Source organism: Epinephelus lanceolatus, chromosome 8, assembly GCF_041903045.1.
Source record: "Epinephelus lanceolatus isolate andai-2023 chromosome 8, ASM4190304v1, whole genome shotgun sequence".
Lineage (NCBI taxonomy): Eukaryota > Metazoa > Chordata > Actinopteri > Perciformes > Serranidae > Epinephelus > Epinephelus lanceolatus.
The window spans coordinates 9352358-9374762 of NC_135741.1; the positions used below are offsets into that span (position 1 = coordinate 9352358).

The window sequence follows — 22405 nt, forward strand, 5'->3', positions numbered from 1 at the left end:
ATGGCAAAGACACACACAATGACTACAAATAGACAAAACAACCACAAGGACACATAAAATGACTACAAAGAGACAAGACTTAACCACAAGGACACACAAAATGACTACAAAGAGACATGAAACAACCACAAGGACACACAAAATGACTACAAAGAGACACAAAATGACTACAAAGAGACAAGATACAACCACAAGGACACACAAAATGACTACAAATAGACATGAAGCAGCCATAAGGAGACATAAAATGACTACAAAGAGACACACAACAACTGCAAAGAGACACAAAATAACTACAAAGAGACACAAATATTACAAAGAGACACCAAACAACCACAAGGAGACACAAAATGACCAATAAGAGACAACTAAGAACTACAAAGAGACACACAACTCTAAACAGACACAAAGGACTACAAAGAGACAATTAACGACTACAGAGAGACACACAACAACTGCAAAAAGACAAAAAGGACTACAAAGAGACGAACAACAGCCACAAGGAGACACAAAACAACTAAAAAACACAAAATTACCTCAAAGAGACAAATACCAGAAGATGCATAACCAACACAAAGGGGCACAAAACATCCACAACCACCTGTGCGTCCTGCTCCTGAGTGGGAGAGGTGGCGGGGCCCATTGCATATCTGTGCCCAGGGGCCCTACTGTCTCGTAGTCCGCCCGTGGTAGAACATGATTTTGACGAGGCGCATTACAGATAAAGTTGTGAGTCACTCTGATAACTGTCAGAACAACTGCAACATGATGTTGTAGAGATAGCTGACTCGTAGTGCTCACATCCTCACTCGTATGTGTGAGGTTAATTGTGTACACCCTGCCAGACAGTTTCAAGGAGTCAGCGCTGGTTTTTGATGCCGGCAGTGTAACTGAAGCCATATTCAAAGCAAATCTGCGTGTCCATTCCGAGGAAGGAGCTCCTGCCCCACACAGCTGGAGTCCACAGAGAGGAAGAGTGCTACTAGAGCAAACACAAGGGAATTCTTTTTCTGTTTCTTCTTTCTCTCTTTATCTCCCTGTTTCCTCTCTGTCGCTCAGAGGAGAATGGTAAATTTCCTTCCTCCTTGAAGATGACAGTGCAGCCACCTTTATTTCCTCAGACTTTGCTCAAAATGCTGTCGTTCCTGAGAAGCAGCAGTCCTCGATTCATTTTCCTGTTTTTTGTCATTCGTGCATCTGGGTTTTAATGAAAGAGCCCAATTAATTAATGTTTCATCACATAATACAGCTTCAATATCTTCACCACTTAGCGCCCAGACTCCTCAGGTACAAGTAATTACTGTCTAGACAAGGACCCTTTTTGATTCAGGGCTCGTAGCACATTGTTGTCCGTCGGTGGAGTTGTTGTAGCTTGTTATGAATATTAAATTTCAGCATGTCCTTTTGATTGTCTCAAAAGCAAATCATCAGAGTGGGCGTTTTGTAAACGAGTGGCGTGTAGAAAAATGCCCGCCTACGTGATTTAATTGTTGGACTGACCCAGATTTCTCTTTCCTTTCTACTAGGTAAGGTGTTGAACACTGATTTGCGTCACTACCTCAGCCTGCAGTTTCAGAAGGGCTCCCTGGACCATAAACTCCAGCAGGTGATCAGAGACAACCTGTACCTGCGCACCATTCCCTGTGAGTACCCTCTGCATCCTTGGGCGCCTCCTCTCTCTGTCTGCTTGTTGACCTCTGACCCGTCCAGATGGAGCTGCTCTGTTGTCATCTGCAGCTCTGCATGCACCATCCTACTTAATTGTCTGCCTGCATTTTCTGTCTCTAAAAAAATGTAACTTATTTTCTACTCAGTTCCCTCCTGTCCTCCTCAGTGTCAGTCTTCCAAAACGGCACTATTCACTTCATAATCTTAAAATAACTATTAAGAAGCACCCAGTCTCAGGCTTAAAGGGTTAGTTCAGATTTTTATGCCTCCACGCCGCCGATCGCCGTGGCCTGAGGCGTTGTGTTTTTGGGTTGTCCATCCAACCATCTCTCCATCCCATTCTTGTGAACGCCTAAAGGTTTGTTTCTCCAGTTTGTTGTTGGGTTTATTTATTTATTTTCAGATTTGGCACAAACATCCACTTGGACTCAAGAATAAACTTGTTAGATTTTGGTAGTAGAGGGTCAAATTCACTGTGTCCTCTTTTGTCTCATTCTTGTAAATGCAATACCTCAAGAACGCTTTGAGGGGATTTTTCTTTTATATGGCACAAACATCCACCTGGACTCAAGAATCAACTAATTGGATTTTGGTGGTCGGAAGTTTAAAGGTTAAGGTCACTATGACCTCGTTCAGTTCATTCTTGATAATGTGAATATCTACGGAACACCTTACTTTTTTTTTTTTTTTTTTTTTTTTTTTTTCAAATTTGGCACAAATGTCCACTTGGGCACAGGGATGATCTGATTAGATTGTGGTGGTCAAAGGTCAAGGTCACCGTGACCTTGCGCCATTTCATTCCCATGAACATGATATCAGAAGAACACCTTGATGTAATTTCTTCAAATTTGGCACGAACATCCACATGGACTCAACTATGAACTTATTAGTATTTGACGGTTGAAGGTCAAGGGCACTAAGACCTCATTTGTTTTATTCTTGTGGTCGTGATATCTCAAGAACAACTTGAGGCAGTTTTCTCAAATTTGACACAAACGTCTAGTTGAACTTAACGATGAATGGATTAGATTTTGGTGGCCAAAGATCAATGTGACCTCATCTGTTTGACTCTCGTCTATGTAATATCACAAGAACGCCCTGAGGGAGTTTCCTTAAATTTGGCACACACATCCACTTGGACTCAGTGATGAATTGATTAGAATTTGATGGTCAGAGGTTAAAGTCACTGTGATCCACACAGTCTAATAGGATAAAACAATACACTGATGACATTTTATATCCAAAAGGTCAAAACCAGCTTCACCCTGACATCACAGTGTTCTGCATAAACATGTTTCTGGCCATTATTCAAAGTCATAACTCAGGATTAGAGTTTACATTTGGTCAGATACTGAATTGGTGACACCAATCTTGAAACTGTGCTGATTGTATAGATCGTGAAGCAGCCATGTTTTCACAGACACAGGTGTAAACTATAACTGCAACTTGACTGGTGCGCAGAGGCATTCAAGTGTGGGGTGGTAATTCTAGTTTGAAGTTGGGTTGTATGTGGTACTTATCCATACTCAGTATATAACAGGCACCTGCAGGCAGAAAGCGAAACAATGTACTGCTGTGGACAGGGGCAGCACCAAAACGTATTTTAGCCACCTAAAATCACAGCCCATTCCCACGCAAGGTGGTCTGTTTAAATACGACTTCCTACTCACTGATCCCTGGTACACCAATGCTGCCACACACCACTGCTGCTGCTGCTGCTGCTGCTGGCAAAGCCTTGCTCCATCACCCCAGCCTCCACCTTTCTTATTCAGAGTTCTAACATGGCTCAAAGGTCAAAATGGTATTAAATGTCTTGCTTGGGCCCACTCTTGTATCCCCAGGGGCGATTTTCTGCACTGTGCTCACTGTTTTGGTTCAGCATGCTGCTTGTCTATTCCAGGGAGCATCTTAAGAGCGGAGCCATCAGCACTAAACGTAACTGTATTTACATTTGTTGGGATAAATGGTTGAATCTATAACGAGGGTGTTCCTGACTGAAGTAAAATTACTGTTTTTGTCAAAGGAGTCTGGTGGCGTTAAAGAGCATTGCTAAGCTTCCGTGGTGATACTCCCTCCAGCATCTCCATACTGGAGGTGTGCTGACTGCCATCTACTGCAGGAAGAAGTACCTCATACAACCCCACTTAAAAAAACCCTTAGAGAAACTCAGATGTCCTCAGAAAACCTGAGTAGACTTAACACACAGACTAACATTATCTACCATGAGTGAAATATGCTTTGAGACTAAAGGGCTTGGACAAAAGAAACTGTACTAGGATGGAGGAGAATGAACTTTCTTGGTTTTTATGTTTAATTCAACAAAAATGAGTTTTGAGACAGAATATGTGAAGTATTGAATTAAGAGAGACGTTTATTTTCTGGTTCTGCTCAGACCTCGCTTATCTTAAAATTAAAGGTGTGAAGGAGTGCTGCTAACTTTGTTCTCTGCCGCTCCTCTTCAAAACAGAAGAATAAATAACCAGGACGGAACGATTTTGTTTTTATACCCGAGTGATTTTAAAATGGACATCAAGGCCAACAGGCGTAAATGAAAGAGCAGCTGCAGTTCTCTGAGCTGCACAGCTGAGTTTAAAAAAAAAAAAAACAGAAAAGAAAAAGCATAGTTTTTGCCATTTATCACCGCTCCAGACGTCGTTTATTATCTGTGTAACTCTCAGTTAGCATTTTGAAAGCTCTCATTTCTGACATTTTGCATGGAGTGAAAGTCATTTTTAAGGCGTCATTTGAATATGCATTCAATGTACAATAAAGCAGTAATGATTAATTGGAGATGATGGCATATAATCAGCAGGGCTCTCCACTCTTATCTTGCTGAGTGAGTCTGCCCACTGATTCACTGTAGGAATATATGAAACAATTAACAGCATGAAGCACAAAGCCTCAGTGCTCCGCAGATATTTAGTTGCAGTATGTAGAGTTCAAAGCAGTAACTTCTCAATAAGATTATTACAGTTGTTTCAGCACTTATAGTACACAACCATGGATGGATTACTGAGCAGGCCTGCCGGGCACAGGCTCAGGGGCCCAAAGTTTCAGGGGCCCTTTGGCTTTCACTTTCAAAGTTTCTCTCAATTTAACACGTACCAACCAGGAGAAGACTCAAAAAGCCCACAAAGAGACACAAGAAGACCACAAACAGATGTAAAAGAGCTGCAAAGAGACATAAAACAACCACATAGAAACTGGAATAACTGTAAAGACACACGAAATAAATAGAATTACCTCAAAAAGCCCCAAAATTACCCCGGAGAGTCCCAAATGTCTCTTAAAGGACACAAAACAACACTGTAGGACACTGTAATGAAAACAGCTTAAAAAGACACAGTTACCTCAAAGAGATACACAATGACTTCAGTAAGTCACAAAATGGCCTCAAAGAGACACAAAACAACCACCAGGAGACACAAAATGACTACAAAGAGACACAAAACAACCACCAGGAGACACAAAATGACTACAAAGAGACACAAAACAACCACCAGGAGACACAAAACAACCACAAGAACACACAAAATGACTACAAAGAGACACAAAACAACCACCAGGAGACACAAAATGACTACAAAGAGACACAAAACAACCACGAGGAGACACACAATGACTACAAAGAGACACAAAACAACCACAAGGAGACACAAAATGACTACAAAGAGACACAAAACAACCACAAGGAGACACAAAATGACTACAAAGAGACACAAAACAACTACAAAGAGACACAAAACAACCACAAAGAGACACAAAACGACTACAAAGAGACACAAAACAACCACAAGGAGACACAAAAGGACTACAAAGAGACATAAAACGACTACAGAGACACAAAACAACTACAAAGAGACACAAAGCGACTAAAAAAGGGATACAAAACAACCACAATGAGACACAAAATGACTACAAAGAGACACAAAACAACCACAAGGAGAAACAAAACGACTACAAAGGGACACAAAATGACTACAGAGACACAAAACGACTACAAAGAGACACAAAACAACTACAAAGAGACACAAAGCGACTAAAAAAGGGATACAAAACAACCACAATGAGACACAAAATGACTACAAAGAGACACAAAACAACCACAAGGAGAAACAAAACAACTACAAAGGGACACAAAATGACTACAGAGACACAAAACGACTACAAAGAGACACAAAACAACCACAAGGAGACACAAAATGAACACAAAGAGACACAAAACAACCACAAGGAGAAACAAAACGACTACAAAGAGACACAAAATGACTACAGAGACACAAAACAACTACAAAGAGACACAAAGCGACTAAAAAAGGGATACAAAACAACCACAATGAGACACAAAATGACTACAAAGAGACACAAAACAACCACAGTGAGACACAAAAGGACCACAAGGAGACACCTTATGTCTACAAAGACACAGTATGACTACAAAGAGACACAAGACAACCACAAGGATACACAGAATGATTACATGGCCAAAAAAAGACCAATTAAGACATGATGTTACCTCAAAGAGATCTAAACACCTACAAAGAGACATGAAACAACCACAAAGAGACACAAAACCACCACAACCACCTGTGTGTCCTGCTCCTATGTAGGAGAGGTGGTGGGGCCCTTTGCATATCTGTGCCCAGGGGCCCACTGTCTCATAATCCACCCATGTACACATCATATTCTGGCATTACCCGATTCTCTACATTTGGGTCCACTTTAGAGAGTCAACACTGAAGACATAAACACGATTCCATGTGAGACATTGCAGTCTGGCTTCAGTAGCGCAGCATATGTCCCTTGTCCACTCCGCTCATGCAAGCCTGTGCCAGTGGCTCATCACAGCGCGCTGAGCCACAGTGACCGCGCGAGGAGGCTAAATGGCCACTACAGCACGATGTCTGTGCTCATTACAGCAGCTCCAATGGCTTCTCGGAGTGAGAGAAGCATGACTTCCTTCTTGCACTACACACAGCGAGGCTTCATTAAGTGTAACTCCTGGCTCCCACAGAAGATGACAGGGGCTCAAGACAGTGCCCGGGGTCCAGGGCACCGCAAAATCCTTGAAGCCTGGCTAAATCCCAGCCCCCAACTCTAGCACCAACTACCTCTTTTTTCCACGAATCCCTGGGCATTAACATCCGTCACGGCACTGCAATCAGCTCCAAGACTCTCATTGCTAGATTAAAAAAAAAAAAAAAAACGAGGAAGGGATAACGGAAATGTAAAAAAAGTGCCCCAGGTTTTCAATCCTTACTTTTTTTTAGAAGATTGAAGAGAGTTCCTTTCAAGTTTTTAAGCCACTGAGACAAAAGACAGAGTTCAGCTTTGCATTGATGTAGCTCATCATGAAATCTTTGTCCTGCTACAGAGACATAAAACGCTGAAAGTAAACTGTATTGAATGAAGTTTTTCCTTCTCTATTGCATCAATCCACAGTGACCTATAAATTATAAATGGAGAAATAAATGGAGGTGTTACAAGGTGAAACGAAGCTCAAGTATTCGCCACTTGATCCTGATTTATTTCTCTTTTTTTTCACATCGCCTCAGACCTCAAGCTCCTTTTTGTTGAATTACATAACCTTGTTCATAGCAGACAATATGTGATGTAATCTCTTCATTCTGCAGGAGAAATGATAAAATCATATTTTTCTGAGCTTTGAGTGTTAATCAGTTTTCATTCTTACTTCAGATGAATACCTAACTGAGATCCTGAATGGCACCAATGCTCCATTTACCACAGTATCATGATTCAGATGGCTCGTGATTTTTAGATGGGCGTCGGTGTAAAGCAACTGCCGGACTTTACACTTTTCAGCAACAAAGAAGTGCTCTTGTGTTTTCACTTCCTGTCTACGCCCGAAGTGAGACAGTGTTGCATCTTCTTGTGATCTGAACAATTGTACAATATAAAGGAGAGACTTGTTCTTCGCTACAGTTTTTCATACATCGACTACCAGTTCTGCCAAATGCTTAACGGCTGCCCAAGACTAAGAATATTCCTAGTTGACCAACAGTCATCATTAGGGCCATTAGTCGACTAGTCGCCCGCATGTTCATGTTATTGATTTAAGCATTAAATGATATATTTTGGGCAGGGCAACACAATGGTTTGAGTTGAAGGTGTGAGAAAGAATAGTATCAGTAACGTTGTTAACACTGTGCTACATTACAGAGAAATACAAAACCGTACTAATGAACCTTCATTAATATAGGCCTATATTTTATCTACGAGTGCACGTCACACACTGAGCGAGCCGCCTGTTAATGACGCTGTGGGCTAATGGGCATGTAGCTGCTTCCATGTTTCAGATGATACGTCATGTTTGTAGTCGACCAGTGAAGATGAGTTTACATATCACCCTGGGTTCGTCCTTCACCTTCTCAAAATGATCCCACACTTTGGATTTCCTGCCCGACATGTTATTAACTAGCCTGTGGAATAACCGCAGGTACCAGCCCTGGAAATTAACCTGACTCCTGTCTGACTGCTGAGCGTGGACACTTCTTGTGTCTGTCCTTTCAAATTAAACTCCCACATGGTCCCGTCATATAGGTTTAGATTTATTTTGACAAGGTGCAGCCCTTAATAGAGTTGCATGGCTGTTTTTTTTTTTTTTTTTTTGCGACTAAGTGACCAATGAAACCTTGCCTAATGACCTTTCTGGTCGACAAACATTTGATGGACTATTAGGGGGCAGCCCTAAAATAAGCTCGACCAAAATCATGAATTATTAAAAGTAGATGATGTGTGTGTGACACCATTAGATCAGACTGAATATGCCAGCTTTAAAAAGTGTGTATTCAGATGAGATTTGAAGCTGAAAGAGGAGTCAACATTGCAAATGTCTTACTGGAAAGGGTTCCATAGGCGGGGAGCGGAACAGCAGAAAGCTCAAGAATCCATGGTAGTCAAGCAGGCAGATGGTGATGTGTTAGGATCTAAGGGTGCTTTCAGACCTAGAGTTGTCTTGCTTGGGTCTGAATCAGGGACGAATTTTTTTACAAAGTTGTATAATTGCCTAGAGTTGGTTTGTGTTCTCACGGCAGCATTTACAAGTGGACCAGATAAAATGCCTTGCGCTAGAAAGCTGCTCTTGATTGGTCAGAATCCAGGAAGTAAAGCAAACATTGAAGAAGAGTACACTTGCAAGATAAATGTGACACTTTCTAATGTCACAATGGAGGGACAACTATGCAGGTTGATTTTAGCGCTGCTCATCGTGGACTATGTTGCTGTCATTGTTCATTTTAGTCAAACCATACAGTTTGAAAATGAGGCGCAGCTCCAACTAGAAAACAATGTTTTGATGCATTGGATGTGCTGAATGTGCATATTAAGGCAGTACAGGAGGAGGTGCACATTAATAATCCTCCAGGACTGTAACATGCTCATGTTTAACCCAAACAATGTGTCATGTGACTGCAGCTGGTTCAGATCGAGGTCGGAACACGTTCTCACCACAAACGAACCGCACCAGAGTTCATTTGTAACCAGACTGAGACCACCTCTTCAAGAAGGTCTCAGTCCGGTTGTTTTGGTGCACACCTGAGTGTGACTGCTGTGTTCACACCTGCCCAAACGAACCGCACTGAGGGGGCAAACGAACTTGAGTTTGATTGGACTGAACCAAACAGGGCAGGTGTGAAAGCACCCTAAGAGTGTGGGAGGGTGTGTAGGTATGAAAGAGTTCAGCATTCGGCATGTGACCTGTGCAGACAGCAGAAGCTCAATATTGTTGCTTCCCACCTCCTTTTCTTGTCGCAATTAGAAAGTAAGAAAGTAAGGAAGTTGGCACCATCTGATCTGGTATCTGTCAGTGTAATTTTAAACTCGTTTTTTTTATCCTTGTGTCTTTCTTCCTTTCTGTTGTTCAGCTGCATTAGCGTCTGGGAACCTTGATGGTAAATGCTTGTCACTTGGTCTTTAGTGCCCCTCTGAGTGGGTGTTCAATCTAGTAGGAGGGGGAGGAAAACAGAGTTCACACGTAAAACTGGAGAGCTATATCTTGTTGTTAAGCCCTGTAGACCTGGTGACTACTAGAGCTTTTTTTTTCGTTTGCTTTGTGGTGTGACACTTTTTTGTCCTGTGTTGTTTCCATGCGGTTGTTTCATCTCTTCAAAGTGAGGCTTGTGAGGAACGACACACACGGAGGAAGTTGAAACAGCGTGCTCTTTTCCAGTGAGAATTAGCAGCAAATTTCCTCTTGTCTTCTCTTCAAAGCTCCTTATCCCAGCGCTCCCTCTCAGATTACAGTTAGATTTCCAGTTTCAACATTCTTAGCAGTCGCTGTCTATCCGCGGCTGGGGTGTGATCTTACTCTTCACTGGAGAGACTGAAGAGATGCTGTGCTTTGTGAATTCACCCATCCAGAACACATCAGTGCGGATAGCATCCACAGCCTCTGTTTTCCTCCTTTCTTTATCAAGCTGTGACACTCTTTTCTTTTAAAATCTCATCACTTCTTGATGTCGCAGCAAAACTTGAGACATCAGATGATAAAAATACAATTACTAAGGCACATGATGGTGTTATAAGAATGGAAAGTGTAAGGGTGTTAAATGTGATCCAACTTGTTTGTGAGTCTTCAGGTAACATAGCTGAATAAATAAATAGCTGAATAACCACATTTCTTTGTTCCTACCTCCATAAACAAGCTCATATTGCCTCCTCTGCTCTGCTGGTCTCCTCTGATTGCTCTGTTTGACAGAATAAAAGATTGTCTCTGCAAAAGACTAAGCAGTTTCAGATGTGACGGCTTATACTGCAGGCAGGATGGATGGTGACACAGAGAGAAAATGAAGAACGAGGATAGGTTCCTATTAAACTCTGAGTTAAATTCCCTCGTGCCTGCAGCGCAGCCGGATAGCTGAGCGGTTCAGCTGAGGTATCGTGAAAGCCCTGATTACATCTAAGATAACGTTAAGCAGAGCCGGCGTGTTACGGAGCGTAAAATCATTTTCATAACAATATGTCGTCAGTGTCTCATAGATGAGAGTATCAAAGAGGCAAAACATGACATTTTCTTTAACCACTTGAGGCAGTTATGGTAGATTATTATTTAATGACTAACTTTGCATAAACTGAAATGAAGTGTAGAGCTTCACTTTCGGAGCAGCAAAGTGTTTTAAAGGTCCAGTGTGTAGGATCTAGGGGGATATATCGGCAGACATGGAATATGATTTAAAAAGTGTGTTTCTTTTAATGTATAATCACCTGAAAATAAGAATAAAAGTGTTTATGTTACCTCAGAATGAGCCGTTAATATCTACATAGGGACCTCGCCTACAGAGTCCGCCATGTCGTTATACGAAAGCCCAGAACGGACAAATCAACACTTGTCACGTTTCCATGTTTTTGCACTGGCCACCATAGCTAACAGCCTTGCCAGAAAAACTTACCGAAAGAGGCGTACCGTACGCCACTTCCCACAGGAAGGTTGTGATTTATAAAAACTGACTTAATGGGAGAAACTTTAACCCATGCTTAGGAACATTTTAGAGACGGAAATTGGCGACGCAGATGGTGAGGTGGAAGCCTGACTGTAGAAAGTGTTGAATATTTTTTTGCGCATTGTCCATACGTACAGTTTAAATATGGATCCTACACGCTGTTTTATAAATGAGGCCCCAGGTCAATTTGTTTTGAAGATGAAGAGACCTCTGTGGGTAATTTGGCTCCCAGTAAATACCTCCTGAACATCTGGATCGTAAGTTATCGGAGAAAAAAGGTGAGCACACTGGGTGCAGCAGCACATAGAAATAGGAAACACTGTTTTGTAATGTAAAACGGAGCAGGAGCTGAGGTGAAAGGCAAAGCTTTCGATTTACTGGTCCATCTACATCCCAACACTCACCTTTGGTCATGAGCTCTGGGTAGTGACCGAAAGAATGAGATTGCGGATACAAGCGGCCGAAACTTCCTCCGTGAGGTGTCTGGGCTCAGCCTTAGAGATAGGGTAAGGAGCTCAGACATCTGAAGGGAGCTCGGAGTAGAGCCGCTGCTCCTATGCGTCGAAAGGGGTCAGTTGAGGTGGTTCGGGCATCTGATCAGGATGCCTCCTGGGTGCCTCCCACTGGAGGTGTGTCGGGCACGTCCCACTGGTGTCAGGCCCCGGGGCAAACCCAGAACACGCCGGAGGGATTACATATCTCGTCTGGCCTGGGAACACCTTGGGGTCCCCCAGGAGGAGCTGGAAAGTGTTGCTGGGTAGAGGGACGTATGGGGTGCTTTGCTTAGCCTGCTGCCCCCTTGACCCGGCCCCGGATAAGCAAACAAAAACGGATGGATGGAACTACTTAATTCAGTGTCTAAATTACCATGTCTGGGTCTGTTTGTTTTCGAGAGGAGACCTCTGCGAATAATTTGACGAGGGGTAAAAACCTCTTGAACATCTAGATCAGGAAAAAGGTACAAGTTCTGTCTGTAAGGGAATCATGGGAATCATCATTTAGAAGATGTACGGCAGGGCCCACTGGTAATTGCATCCCTGTTAGTTCAGCATTGGTGTTTATAACCTTCCCCCAAAGCCAAAAACCCCCGGACATTCCCATACAACATGTATAAAAGAGCCAACAGTTCTCTGGGGGCAAAATGAGCCATAAGGGTCCTGTACCGGCCCCATTTCATGTCTTAGTCTAGGCGTTAGATTTGCTTTATGACAGAATTTCAAGTGTATAAACTGGTGATTTAGGTCTCTTGAGGCACCAGTGACATCCCAGTTTAAATCAGTGTTTTTACCAGTTTTAATTTCTGGAAGAGTCATCTGCGGGTAATTCGGCTCACCGTAACAACCTCCTGGACAATGATCACTGAAGGAATTCTAAACAGAAAGAAGTTTCAGCTGGTTGCAGTCTTCAACCCTCACCACTAGATGCCACTAACCCCCCTAAATCTCACCCACTCTTCCTTCAAGTGAAAAAGAAAAGAGAAATTAGTTTGAACTCACTTTGCAACTGTTGCTTCAAGATGATTTCAGACACAAAGCTGCTGACCTTGACCGTCACCCCTGGCATAAAGGAGACGCTATACTGTAAAAAATGTCCCTGATTTTTACTCCCACGTCCTAGGAGAGTCTAGCCTTGGTTAATGAACATGAACAAATCTTTCCCCGGTGGAAACAGGTGGTAAGGCAGTAATCTTTATTGGAAATGACGTTCACAGTGAATATGCTGTGGGGGGAATTCACAAATTAATTCTTTGCTTTATTGCAAATACGGATGCCCCAGAAAAAGTCTGGCATCAACACATTTTTTACTTAAGTAGCATTATTCACCATTATACATTTATGTTAAATCATTATATTCCACTATATCGCCATGGAAATTAAGCTGTGCGTGGGATTTTGAGGAGAAATTGCTTTGTGAATGCACTGCAGATATAAAAGTGCAATTATTGAGCAAACAGGCAGAAGGTCAACAGTGAAGTTAAATTTCATCCATTCATGTTACTTGGTGCACAACTTACTAAAGCTGTCGTCTCTGATTCTCCTCACTTGTGTGTGCGGCATTAATATAGTATTTAATTGCATCCTTAAGGAATAAAAGTGGTGCTGCCGTTCACACAAGTCAAAGTAAAAGTGTGCAATTAAAATCCTGTTCATTATCATTATCATCAGTTACACTTGCTCTGTATTCTGACAGCTGTGCTGCTGTGAGGGAGAAGGTTTTTTTTCTGTGTTTCATATTTTAATAATGTATTAATAGCTTTGTGGTCCCAGCTCTGTTGACTATTCATGATGTAGACACAGATTCACCCCTGAGTGCTGTATTTGGACTTGAATCAAATCTCTGTGGGCATGTTGGATACAGTGTCACTTCTGGCTAAACCCATCCTCCCTCGTTAGTGAATGGTACATTCCCCTTATTTGGATGTGCCCTTTGTCTTAAAAATAGACAGTATAAAAATAATGACCACAGCCATCGTGACAACACCCATTAGTTTGTGGACTCCTGTTTCAAAGCCGCAAGTTTGGCATTTTGGAGCGAGAAGTGACCATATTTGGACAAGAGGGTGAAGCTAACCCTAATGCTAGCTGCTAGCTTGGTTAGCATGGTGCATTTACAGTCTGTGGTTAATTGTGATAATGCTAATGCTAATTTTCACTGGACAAAAACAGGCTTAAAACCATTTAAACAAATGTACTGGCCAAAAAAAAATGTTACGCAACCAAAATGTTACGATTGACTTTCATGAACTGAAAACATACTGAAATGGTGATAGCTACAGCTATGCCTATACCAGGAGTAGACAACCTTCTCTAATGGCTACCTGTGGCTTTGACCAAAAATTAGGCTAGATTGAAATGTATAACGCTTATTTTTGAACGATAATTCTTACATTATCCAATAATAACAATGTGTAACCTACAACAAATTAAAAAGAGAAAAGGTTAAACATTTTGTCAACTAAAACGTGAGTCATAGCGACGTCTACAGCCGGGCGCATTTTCTCTAACTTTTGCTGGACATCCAAAGCGGTATCTTGTCTCGAATCTCTTTAGCAAAGCTACCTTTGGAATCCACATCCAGAGAGGAGTAGTCTTGTAGGAAAATATTGAATTTAATAGTACATAGACAGATTTGTTTGCTTTCGTGCAAGATACCAAATATCCATTACTACCTTACTGCAGAGTAGCCACCGTACAACCTATGAATGATTAGACCTATTGGCAATGTTGATAAGCTAATATTGACTTAATAAGGCTGTTACCTTTATTATAAGGCTCAAATATTATTTGTGGCTCCAGACAGATTAATGGTGATTAATGACAGATTTACTTACACTAAATGTGAATAACTTACAGGGTAATCCAGGAATGGAGACATTTTCTGACTTTATGATGGATTCAGAGGCAGGGAGTTGCCTTTTTTTTTGGTCTCTCTTGTTTACCATGCCTGTAAATCTGAAGGAATTACGTTCTTCTTTGGTGCTCTTGGCTATATCTGTATGCAAAATTGAAGCAGCTAACCTAACAGCTAACAGGGACTAGGCTTTTAACTGAAGTTTTAGGGTATTTTGATAAAACTAAAGACATTTCCACTTTAAATTGATGCCAGAAAGGAACAAATTAATGTGTGAAAATTCACCAGAATGCAGGAAATTCAGTGTTTGGTGCGTAATATGGCGGAAGATCCCAACTTCCCCAAAATCTTACAATGAAATATATGCCCTTGGTTTAGTGTCAGCATTTTTGCAACTTGCCAAATACATTAATTAGCAACATTTTCTCATTTCGTGATTGAAAACGTAATTTGCTCGGCATTATGATTCCCTCAAAACTCTGCTGTTTTAGATTAGTTGTATATGAATGTAATTTCTAGGAGACAGGGTTGGCATGGGTTGTGGCTGCTGCAGTGAACCAGGCATCTAATTAAGACAGGCCGTTATATGTTAAAATCTGTAGCCACACTGGGCTAGTAAAAGAGCAAAGGCATTTAATTGAAGTTTAACAGTATTTTTCCCCTCCACCATGCTCCTGAGGTTGCTGCTTGGTCTTAAACTGTGTCATTGTCGGCAGGTACCACTCGGCTACCCAGAGAGGGGGAAGTTCCCGGAGTGGACTACAATTTCATCAGTGTGGGGGACTTCCGTGACCTGGAAGAAAGTGGATTGCTGCTGGAGAGTGGCACCTATGATGGTATGTCTCAATACATCACACACATACCACGACTGTAGCAGTGAAATTCCAGTGACAGCAGGTGATGCAGCATTTAACTGCTTGACATGAGTTTATTTACAGTATGTTCTCACACAGAGCGCGCTCACCATGAAATAGCTAATTATGAGCATTATTAGTTGAGACTGCAACTCGACCTCGTGTTACGGATAATGAGAAACAGGTGGCGACAGGATGAAGAAGAAGAGCTTGTCATAATATTACAGGATGAGGGTTACTTTTTAATGAGGAGATGTCACAACACATGGTGTACAGCACAAACGTAACACACCTCTTTCTTTTTTACACTCCTTCTGACTCTCTGATGCATCAGGAAAACCCCCGCACTCACGAGGTGTTGCATTACCAGCGTACACGTTACTATGGTAACCAAATGATCTTACATATACAGGCTTTATTCGCTGCTTACACAGATCGCAGATGGGTTTGAAAGTAGTTTAGCCTTTGAAGCGCTGCTAAAATCACATATTCATAGAATATCATGAAATATCTTGGTCGGTCAAATTTGCTGTCACACCACAAACGAAGCACGCTCAAGTTCACTTTGAAGACGCAGCTTTTCATGTGCTCTCAGCTTGTTTGGACCTCATCAGGATTCAGTTGACAGCTTTCACCCCAGCCCGAACGAACTGAATCAAACTGGCGCCGCAGGTCGCGAGATACCCATCGAACAGGCTAGGTGTGACAGCGCCCTTAGAGATGAGGTAGAATAGGGAAGACCATAATAGAAAAACTACTGCCCAAAGAATGAAGAATAACCATAGAAACAGAGTATTAAGTTATCGCTACGATACATGGTCTCAGTCCTCCCCAAGGACATGGCTTCATCTGAGGATGAATCCCCACACGATGCCCGGGTTATTAGTTCTCCTGTGAATGTGCTGAGCTGTCCACCATTAGGTCATGGGATCAACACATTGCCCATGTCATCAACCGCCTGTCACCGTACACGTGAAATAGCTGGAGATAATATATCCCCAAGCGATTCTGTTGCCACAAAGAGCTTCACCGTGGTCCTCTTACATGTTGTGTTGGGAGCTCGTAGCTTCACCGTCAGCCCTGTGTCCCATATCCAGCCCCGAGGGACTGGCCCTTCAACCCTGAACCTATGAACCAGTCAACAGGATGAATAATGGATCTGCTCTGCCCTTACCTACTTAATGTGACACAGCCGTGTGTGTATTGGAAGCACAGATTCAGAAGCCCTGGAAAGTTAATTATTAATTACCAGACTTTTGACCCGTGAATCTCTGCAGATAAACTGAGAGATAAAGTTTTCGCACACAAACACAGATTTACAGACAGACAGGCACTTGAATACGGGGACAGAGGGGGAGATATTTACTGCATAATGAATGATTTCCCCACGGTGGGTTAGTCATTGACTACAGATCTGTTCGCCAGCGTACTGTAGATTGTAAAGGCAGCTTTGAGGGCCCATTCACACAGAAAAACAATGCTTCAGAGGAACATTTTTAAATTTGTATTGAAGTGTATTTCATTCATGCGGAGCACGGCTGCAACACTGGTTCATAGCTGGTGGTGCTTTTTTAAAATTTAGTCTTTATGTAACCAGGTTTGTTCCATGATCTCTTTTACAAGGGAGACCTGGCCAAGAATAGTATGTAAAAGCAAGCAGATTTAAAGGTCCAGTGTTCAGGATTTAGGGGGATACATTAGTGGAAATGGTATATAATCAAATAAATATGTGTTCGTTAGTGTATAATCACCTGAAAATAGGAATTGTTGTGTTTTTGTTACCTTAGAATGAGACGTTTATATCTATATAGGGAGCGGGTCCTCGTCCACAGAGTCTGCCATGTTGCACCGCCATATTTCTACAGTGGCCCACAACAGACAAACCAAACACTGGCTATAGATTGGGCCATTTGCATTTTCACATCAGCCACTGTAGTTAGCAGGAGAGCCCTGATTGGGACTGTGTTCCCTATCCCGCTCCTGTCGTCTGAAGAAGAAGAAGAAGAAGAAGACGAAGAAGAAGGAGAAGAAGAAGCAGAAGACGAAGAAGTAGAGGGAGAAGAAGACGAAGAAGAAGAAGGAGAAGAAGCAGGACTGTTTTCACTATCCCGGACTGAGTTATGGACTGAGCTACTGCCGCCCCAAAGGAGGAGAGAGAGGGGATGACATGCAGCAAAGGGCTGCGACTGTGGCAGTGACATAGCCTTTGTACATGGGGTGCCTGCGGCCTGAGGCGCCCCTTCAGCTGGACTTTATACTATTGCTGCTGCTCCTACAGTGTGTTATCTGTTGCCCCCCGTTCCCACTGGGTGTGTGTCAGCATGGCTACAGGTAGTTCCTGTCAGGTTTCTATCCATCTATAATGAAATTCACTTCCTTGCGTTGGACACTAGTGGCATCATCTGTATATTTACAGAGAACTTAAAAGCTTTCTTTCCCAGTTCAGTTGTGACTCTGGGCACAACAAAACGCAAAAAGCCCTGCAAACAGAAATTGTAACTTCCATGTTTGAGATTTAAAAGAGAAGATAAGTAGGTAGGACTTCTACTAAGGATAGCTTTGTAAATAAAAACATACTAAAATGAAATGTGAACGTAACTTCTGTGGACGCTGGCTGGATTACATGCTTAATGAATTTTACATCATCCCACTGTGGACAGAGACACAGGTTCAGGTGTAACAGAAGACAACTTTTATTGAATTATATGCAGTAAACACACCTAACTGCCTCTTGGTGCAGCCGAGCACTTTATCTTTTTTTATCTCCCTATATTTTAATTTGTTGCAGCTTTTTATGACATGGACTCTTCATTTTGTTTTGTGCTGTGGGTATAGTATTCACTCTTTTATGTCCTCTGTTTTATTGTTTCCATGCTGCCTCGCTGCAGAAAGAATTTTCCTCTTGTGGGACAAAATCTGAACTGAACTGAACTTTGAGTGTAAAGGACTCGGGGAAAACCACACTCCATTCCCATGTCATGATTCATCTCTCTCCCCCTCTCTTGTGACATGCCTTGCTTTCTGCAGCACACGATACATTTCTCTGTCTGAACGGGGCCTTACTGTATATGTGGCCGGTTTAATGGAAACATCAAACCTGGGCAGCCATGTTCAGTGCTGTGACTAATCCTCCAGGCCCGTGAACAATAGGGGCTGGATGTATCCACAGTTAATCTGTAACTAAGAGTGACACTCACTCCCACTGCTCTGCTGGAGCCAATATCTGAGACAATGACTGTTTCACAGACTGGGTGTCATATCGCTCACCAATAATAGAAAGTTATTTCAGAAGTCCAATATTATGAAAATACTTAACCAAGCATAAAGGAGGCAAATTGTGTTTATGAGATCGCTCCTCAGCATTAATCCAGTACATTTTCAGCTCCCAACGGTGTCGCTCCGTGCATTCCAAGCAGGTCTTAGCAGCGAAGTTGACTCAGCCGTTGGTGAAGTGGATGGGGAAGTTTTAAGACCGCCTGAAAACAAAGAGAAATTGGTTTGCCAGTTTTTTGTTTTACAGAATGATGAAAGTGTCAGGGTGTGAGTAATACTTGTTGCTTCGGCTGTGCCAAAACTCTCGAGAATTAGATTTGCGTGCGTGCCAGGGTGTGTGCATGTATGTGAATTAGGGCATATCCAATTTTCTAGCCCTCACCGTGGTCGGTACAGAAAAGCCAGTCGCATGAATCATTCATGGCAGAGACAAGGAGCTGAAATGGACAAGCAGAATTCAAGGAAATCAGGTGTCTCATTTTGTTGAGACTCAGAGTTAGCAACAGTGTCGGTTGGTACAGATTTTGATATAAAGATGTTCACTTTTATGGCTTATTATTCCCCGAGTTATGCTGACATTGCAAACGTTTATTTACCCCATATGCCATTAAATCGTGGGCTTGGTTTTCTAGTTGTGTAATGCAAGGTGGTTACAGAACAGCAGACTATTACTGTGGTGCTTCATTAGGTTGCATAGCTGCACTGTCCATGTTTACAAGACTGTTATGGGAATCATTATCTTGATTACATGTTGGAGGTTTAGAGCATCATGGGTGAGTGAAAGTGGCCCAATGCAAGGAGGCAGCGGAAATGTAAAATAGTACAGAGTTACACACCGTGGATAAATCAATAAAGATGAGACAAAGAAAAAAGGGCTTAGTTGTCGACAAGACAGTGCTATGGTACTGTTGTTCTAGCTTGCAGTTAGGCCCAATCCCATTTTTAGTTGTACCCCTAACCCACATTTGCGTGTGCTCCTTTGTCTCTCGGAAAAGAGTGGTTGAAATCTTACCATGTGAAACAAGCAAGATGTTCTCATGCACTGTTTGTACTTTTCCGAAGTACGTAAAGTATCTACATACACCATATCTACACCTCCCTAACTTTATCTTAGGGTGCTTTCAGACCTAGAGTTGTTTTGCCTTGGTCTGAATCAGGGGACTAATTATGTTTTAGGTTATTTCCATGCAGGAAAAATCCAGGAAGTAAACAAAACGTTGAAGAAGAGTACACTTGCAAGATAAATGTGACACTTTCTAATGTCACAGTGGAGGGACAACTACACAGGTTGATTTTAGCGCTGCTCATCGTGGACTATATTGCTGTCATTGTTCATTTTAGTCAAACCATACAGTTTGAAAACGAGGCGCGGCTCCAACTAGAAAACAATGTTTAACCGGACTGAGACCACCTCTTCAAGAAGGTCTCAGTCCGGTTGTTTTGGCGCACCCCCCACACTGAGGGGGCAAACAAACTTGAGTTTGACTGAACCGAGCCAAACAGGGCAGGTGTGAAAGCCCCTAAAGCGCATAACTTTACTTGATGTACATCAGTTCTTTCATGGGGTGCTATATCGTAGGGTATTATACGAACAGCTGTGTGTGCATTTGAGTAGGATGTGATACAAACCATTGTAGGAGGATACATTGAATTTCATTACACTTGGTTTGGAGTGTGATTAAAAAAGTACTCTTCACTTGCCTTACCCCTCCATCCCAACAAGGTTCGGGACACCCCCTGGCGTGGACGTACAAAATGGAGGAGTAAGGGCTAAGTGGTAGGGATAAGAGGTGTATTGGGACTGAGCCTTACAGTGTGTAGTTGTGGGCCTGCTGTGGGCCACCCTGACAGGGGATGAGGATGTAATCCCCTTTGTTTGCGCAGTACAAAATGTATTCCCCTCGACAATCATGGACTTCACTGCCAAAGGAATGACCATTTACCATCCCCTCGTTCTGCTGGACCACATTGCCTACAACCATTTTATAATAGGGTCGTTTCTGATATAAAAGGCTTTGTGAAGTTCTGAGGCAGAGCTGCATGGCTGTGGATTAGATAGAAACAGGGCAGCGGGCCAGAAGTCACAGAGAAGGGAGGGTGCAAAGGTGCTGCGCTAGCAACAGCTGCCCACTCCTAGGAACTGGCAAATCAGAGGCTTGAAAGATTAAGAAGTACCTCCGCTCTGAGGACTGCACTGCTGATATCATAGGAGTCGGATTAGTGTTGTTATTGCGCACGTCCAAATAAAATAAGAGAACAAAAAAAAAAAAAAAAGCTGAAGGAGGAAGCGGAAGAACAAAAGATGGAGGGATAAAGAGAGAGGGATTAGGATGGATGACAGCAGCTAAATAAGAAAAAATAAGGACGGGAGTAAAGATGGGAAGGGTGTCGGTGCGCAGACTGAGTACATAAACATTAACTAGAAGAAAAGTTTATGTGTGAGAAGCAGGTCAGCTAACAGTGGATTGTGTGGCTGTGCACCACACACACACAAGCACAGGGAGTAGAGGAATGCAGGGTTGACAACGTTGGCTTGTGGAGTGTGAGCGTCCATGCCAAGCAGGGCCGGACCCTGTGCCAAGGCTGGAGCACAAGATGGGCTTCACCCGCCTGGGGCACTGGCAGTCACTGATGAGGCCTGGGCAGCCAGGGCGCTGCCCGAGAGAGTGGAAGCCCATCCTCAATGATTAATGAGGGTCTGTGACTGCGGCTGGCAGGTTCAAAGAGGCAGAGGGATAAACGCAGAGTGAGGGTGGAGTGGGGTGGGGGGAGCTCTGGGAGGGAGCCGGTGGAGACTGAGCTGGAGTATAAACCCTAGAGAGGTTTTCCAAAACTTCCACAACCTAAGGGGAGACTCCAGTTTCGATTTGTGTTTGAAATAGGGCTGGGTGTCGTTTGAAAAAATACGATACCAGTACCAATAGCTGTACCTTTAAAATGAAACCAACACCAAGATAATTTAATTCCTTTTTTTGCTTCATTCCGTGCTCATCATGTGAATGGAGGCATTTAATTGCATAAAAGCCACCAGATGCCACTGGCATCTAGTAGAGCCAAGGTTTAGAACATTTCGGTGCCATTTTGGCAGACTGAACTCCATCAAATACACCACACTCAACTTTACCACACCACACACTGTATGGGCAACCCTGTCTCTTAGAAGTTACATTTGTGTGTTACTAAACATTGTTGTGGCAACATAATTGCTGCCTGCATTATGGTCAGAGACTACATTTCCTTGAGGTAACAAAACACGACATTCTTGGGCCACACAGGGTTCACACAGAGATGGTTGAGGATGATGGCGAGCGTACAACATGCAGGACGTTGACACCAGAACTTTGAGTTCACATCCACACTCCTGCTTTAGGGTTAGGCAACAAAAGCAGTTTGGTTAATTAAAAAAAAGTAATAAAACAATAATTCTGTAGTCACAACAGGTGGGTACTGTATTGGAAGATTGGCAGCAAACAACTGAAATACTTGTGAACATTTTGCTGATGTGTTAAGTACATAGGCGTCAAGATCGGGGGGGTGCAGGGGACATAACCCTCTATATATTTCGGTCAGTACCTCAAGGGTATCAAGTACCAATCCCAGACCTTGTTTGAAAACAAGAAACCAATACACATTGCTAAATGACTATTACTACATGAATCTTTGCTCCCTAGCATTTCCATCACAGCTCCTAGCTTCTAACTGTGAAGGGTGTAGTGACAGGGTGCTTTCACACCTGCCCTGTTTGGTTCGGTTCAGTCAAACTCAAGTTGGTTTGCCCCCTCAGTGTGGTTCGTTTGAGCA

General features: G+C 42.7%; 1 protein-coding gene across 4 annotated transcripts in view; it reads left to right on the forward strand.

The window, feature by feature from the left end:
• magi3a (membrane associated guanylate kinase, WW and PDZ domain containing 3a) overlaps nt 1–22405 on the forward strand; it is a 200941-nt gene that overhangs the window by 121334 nt on the left and 57202 nt on the right. For all 4 annotated transcript variants that reach the window (XM_033628244.2, XM_033628243.2, XM_033628242.2 and 1 more), the window contains exons 2-3: nt 1527–1643; nt 15194–15313. In XM_033628244.2, coding sequence (XP_033484135.2) covers nt 1527–1643; nt 15194–15313 — 237 coding nt within the window. The remainder of the gene's footprint in view (nt 1–1526; nt 1644–15193; nt 15314–22405) is intronic.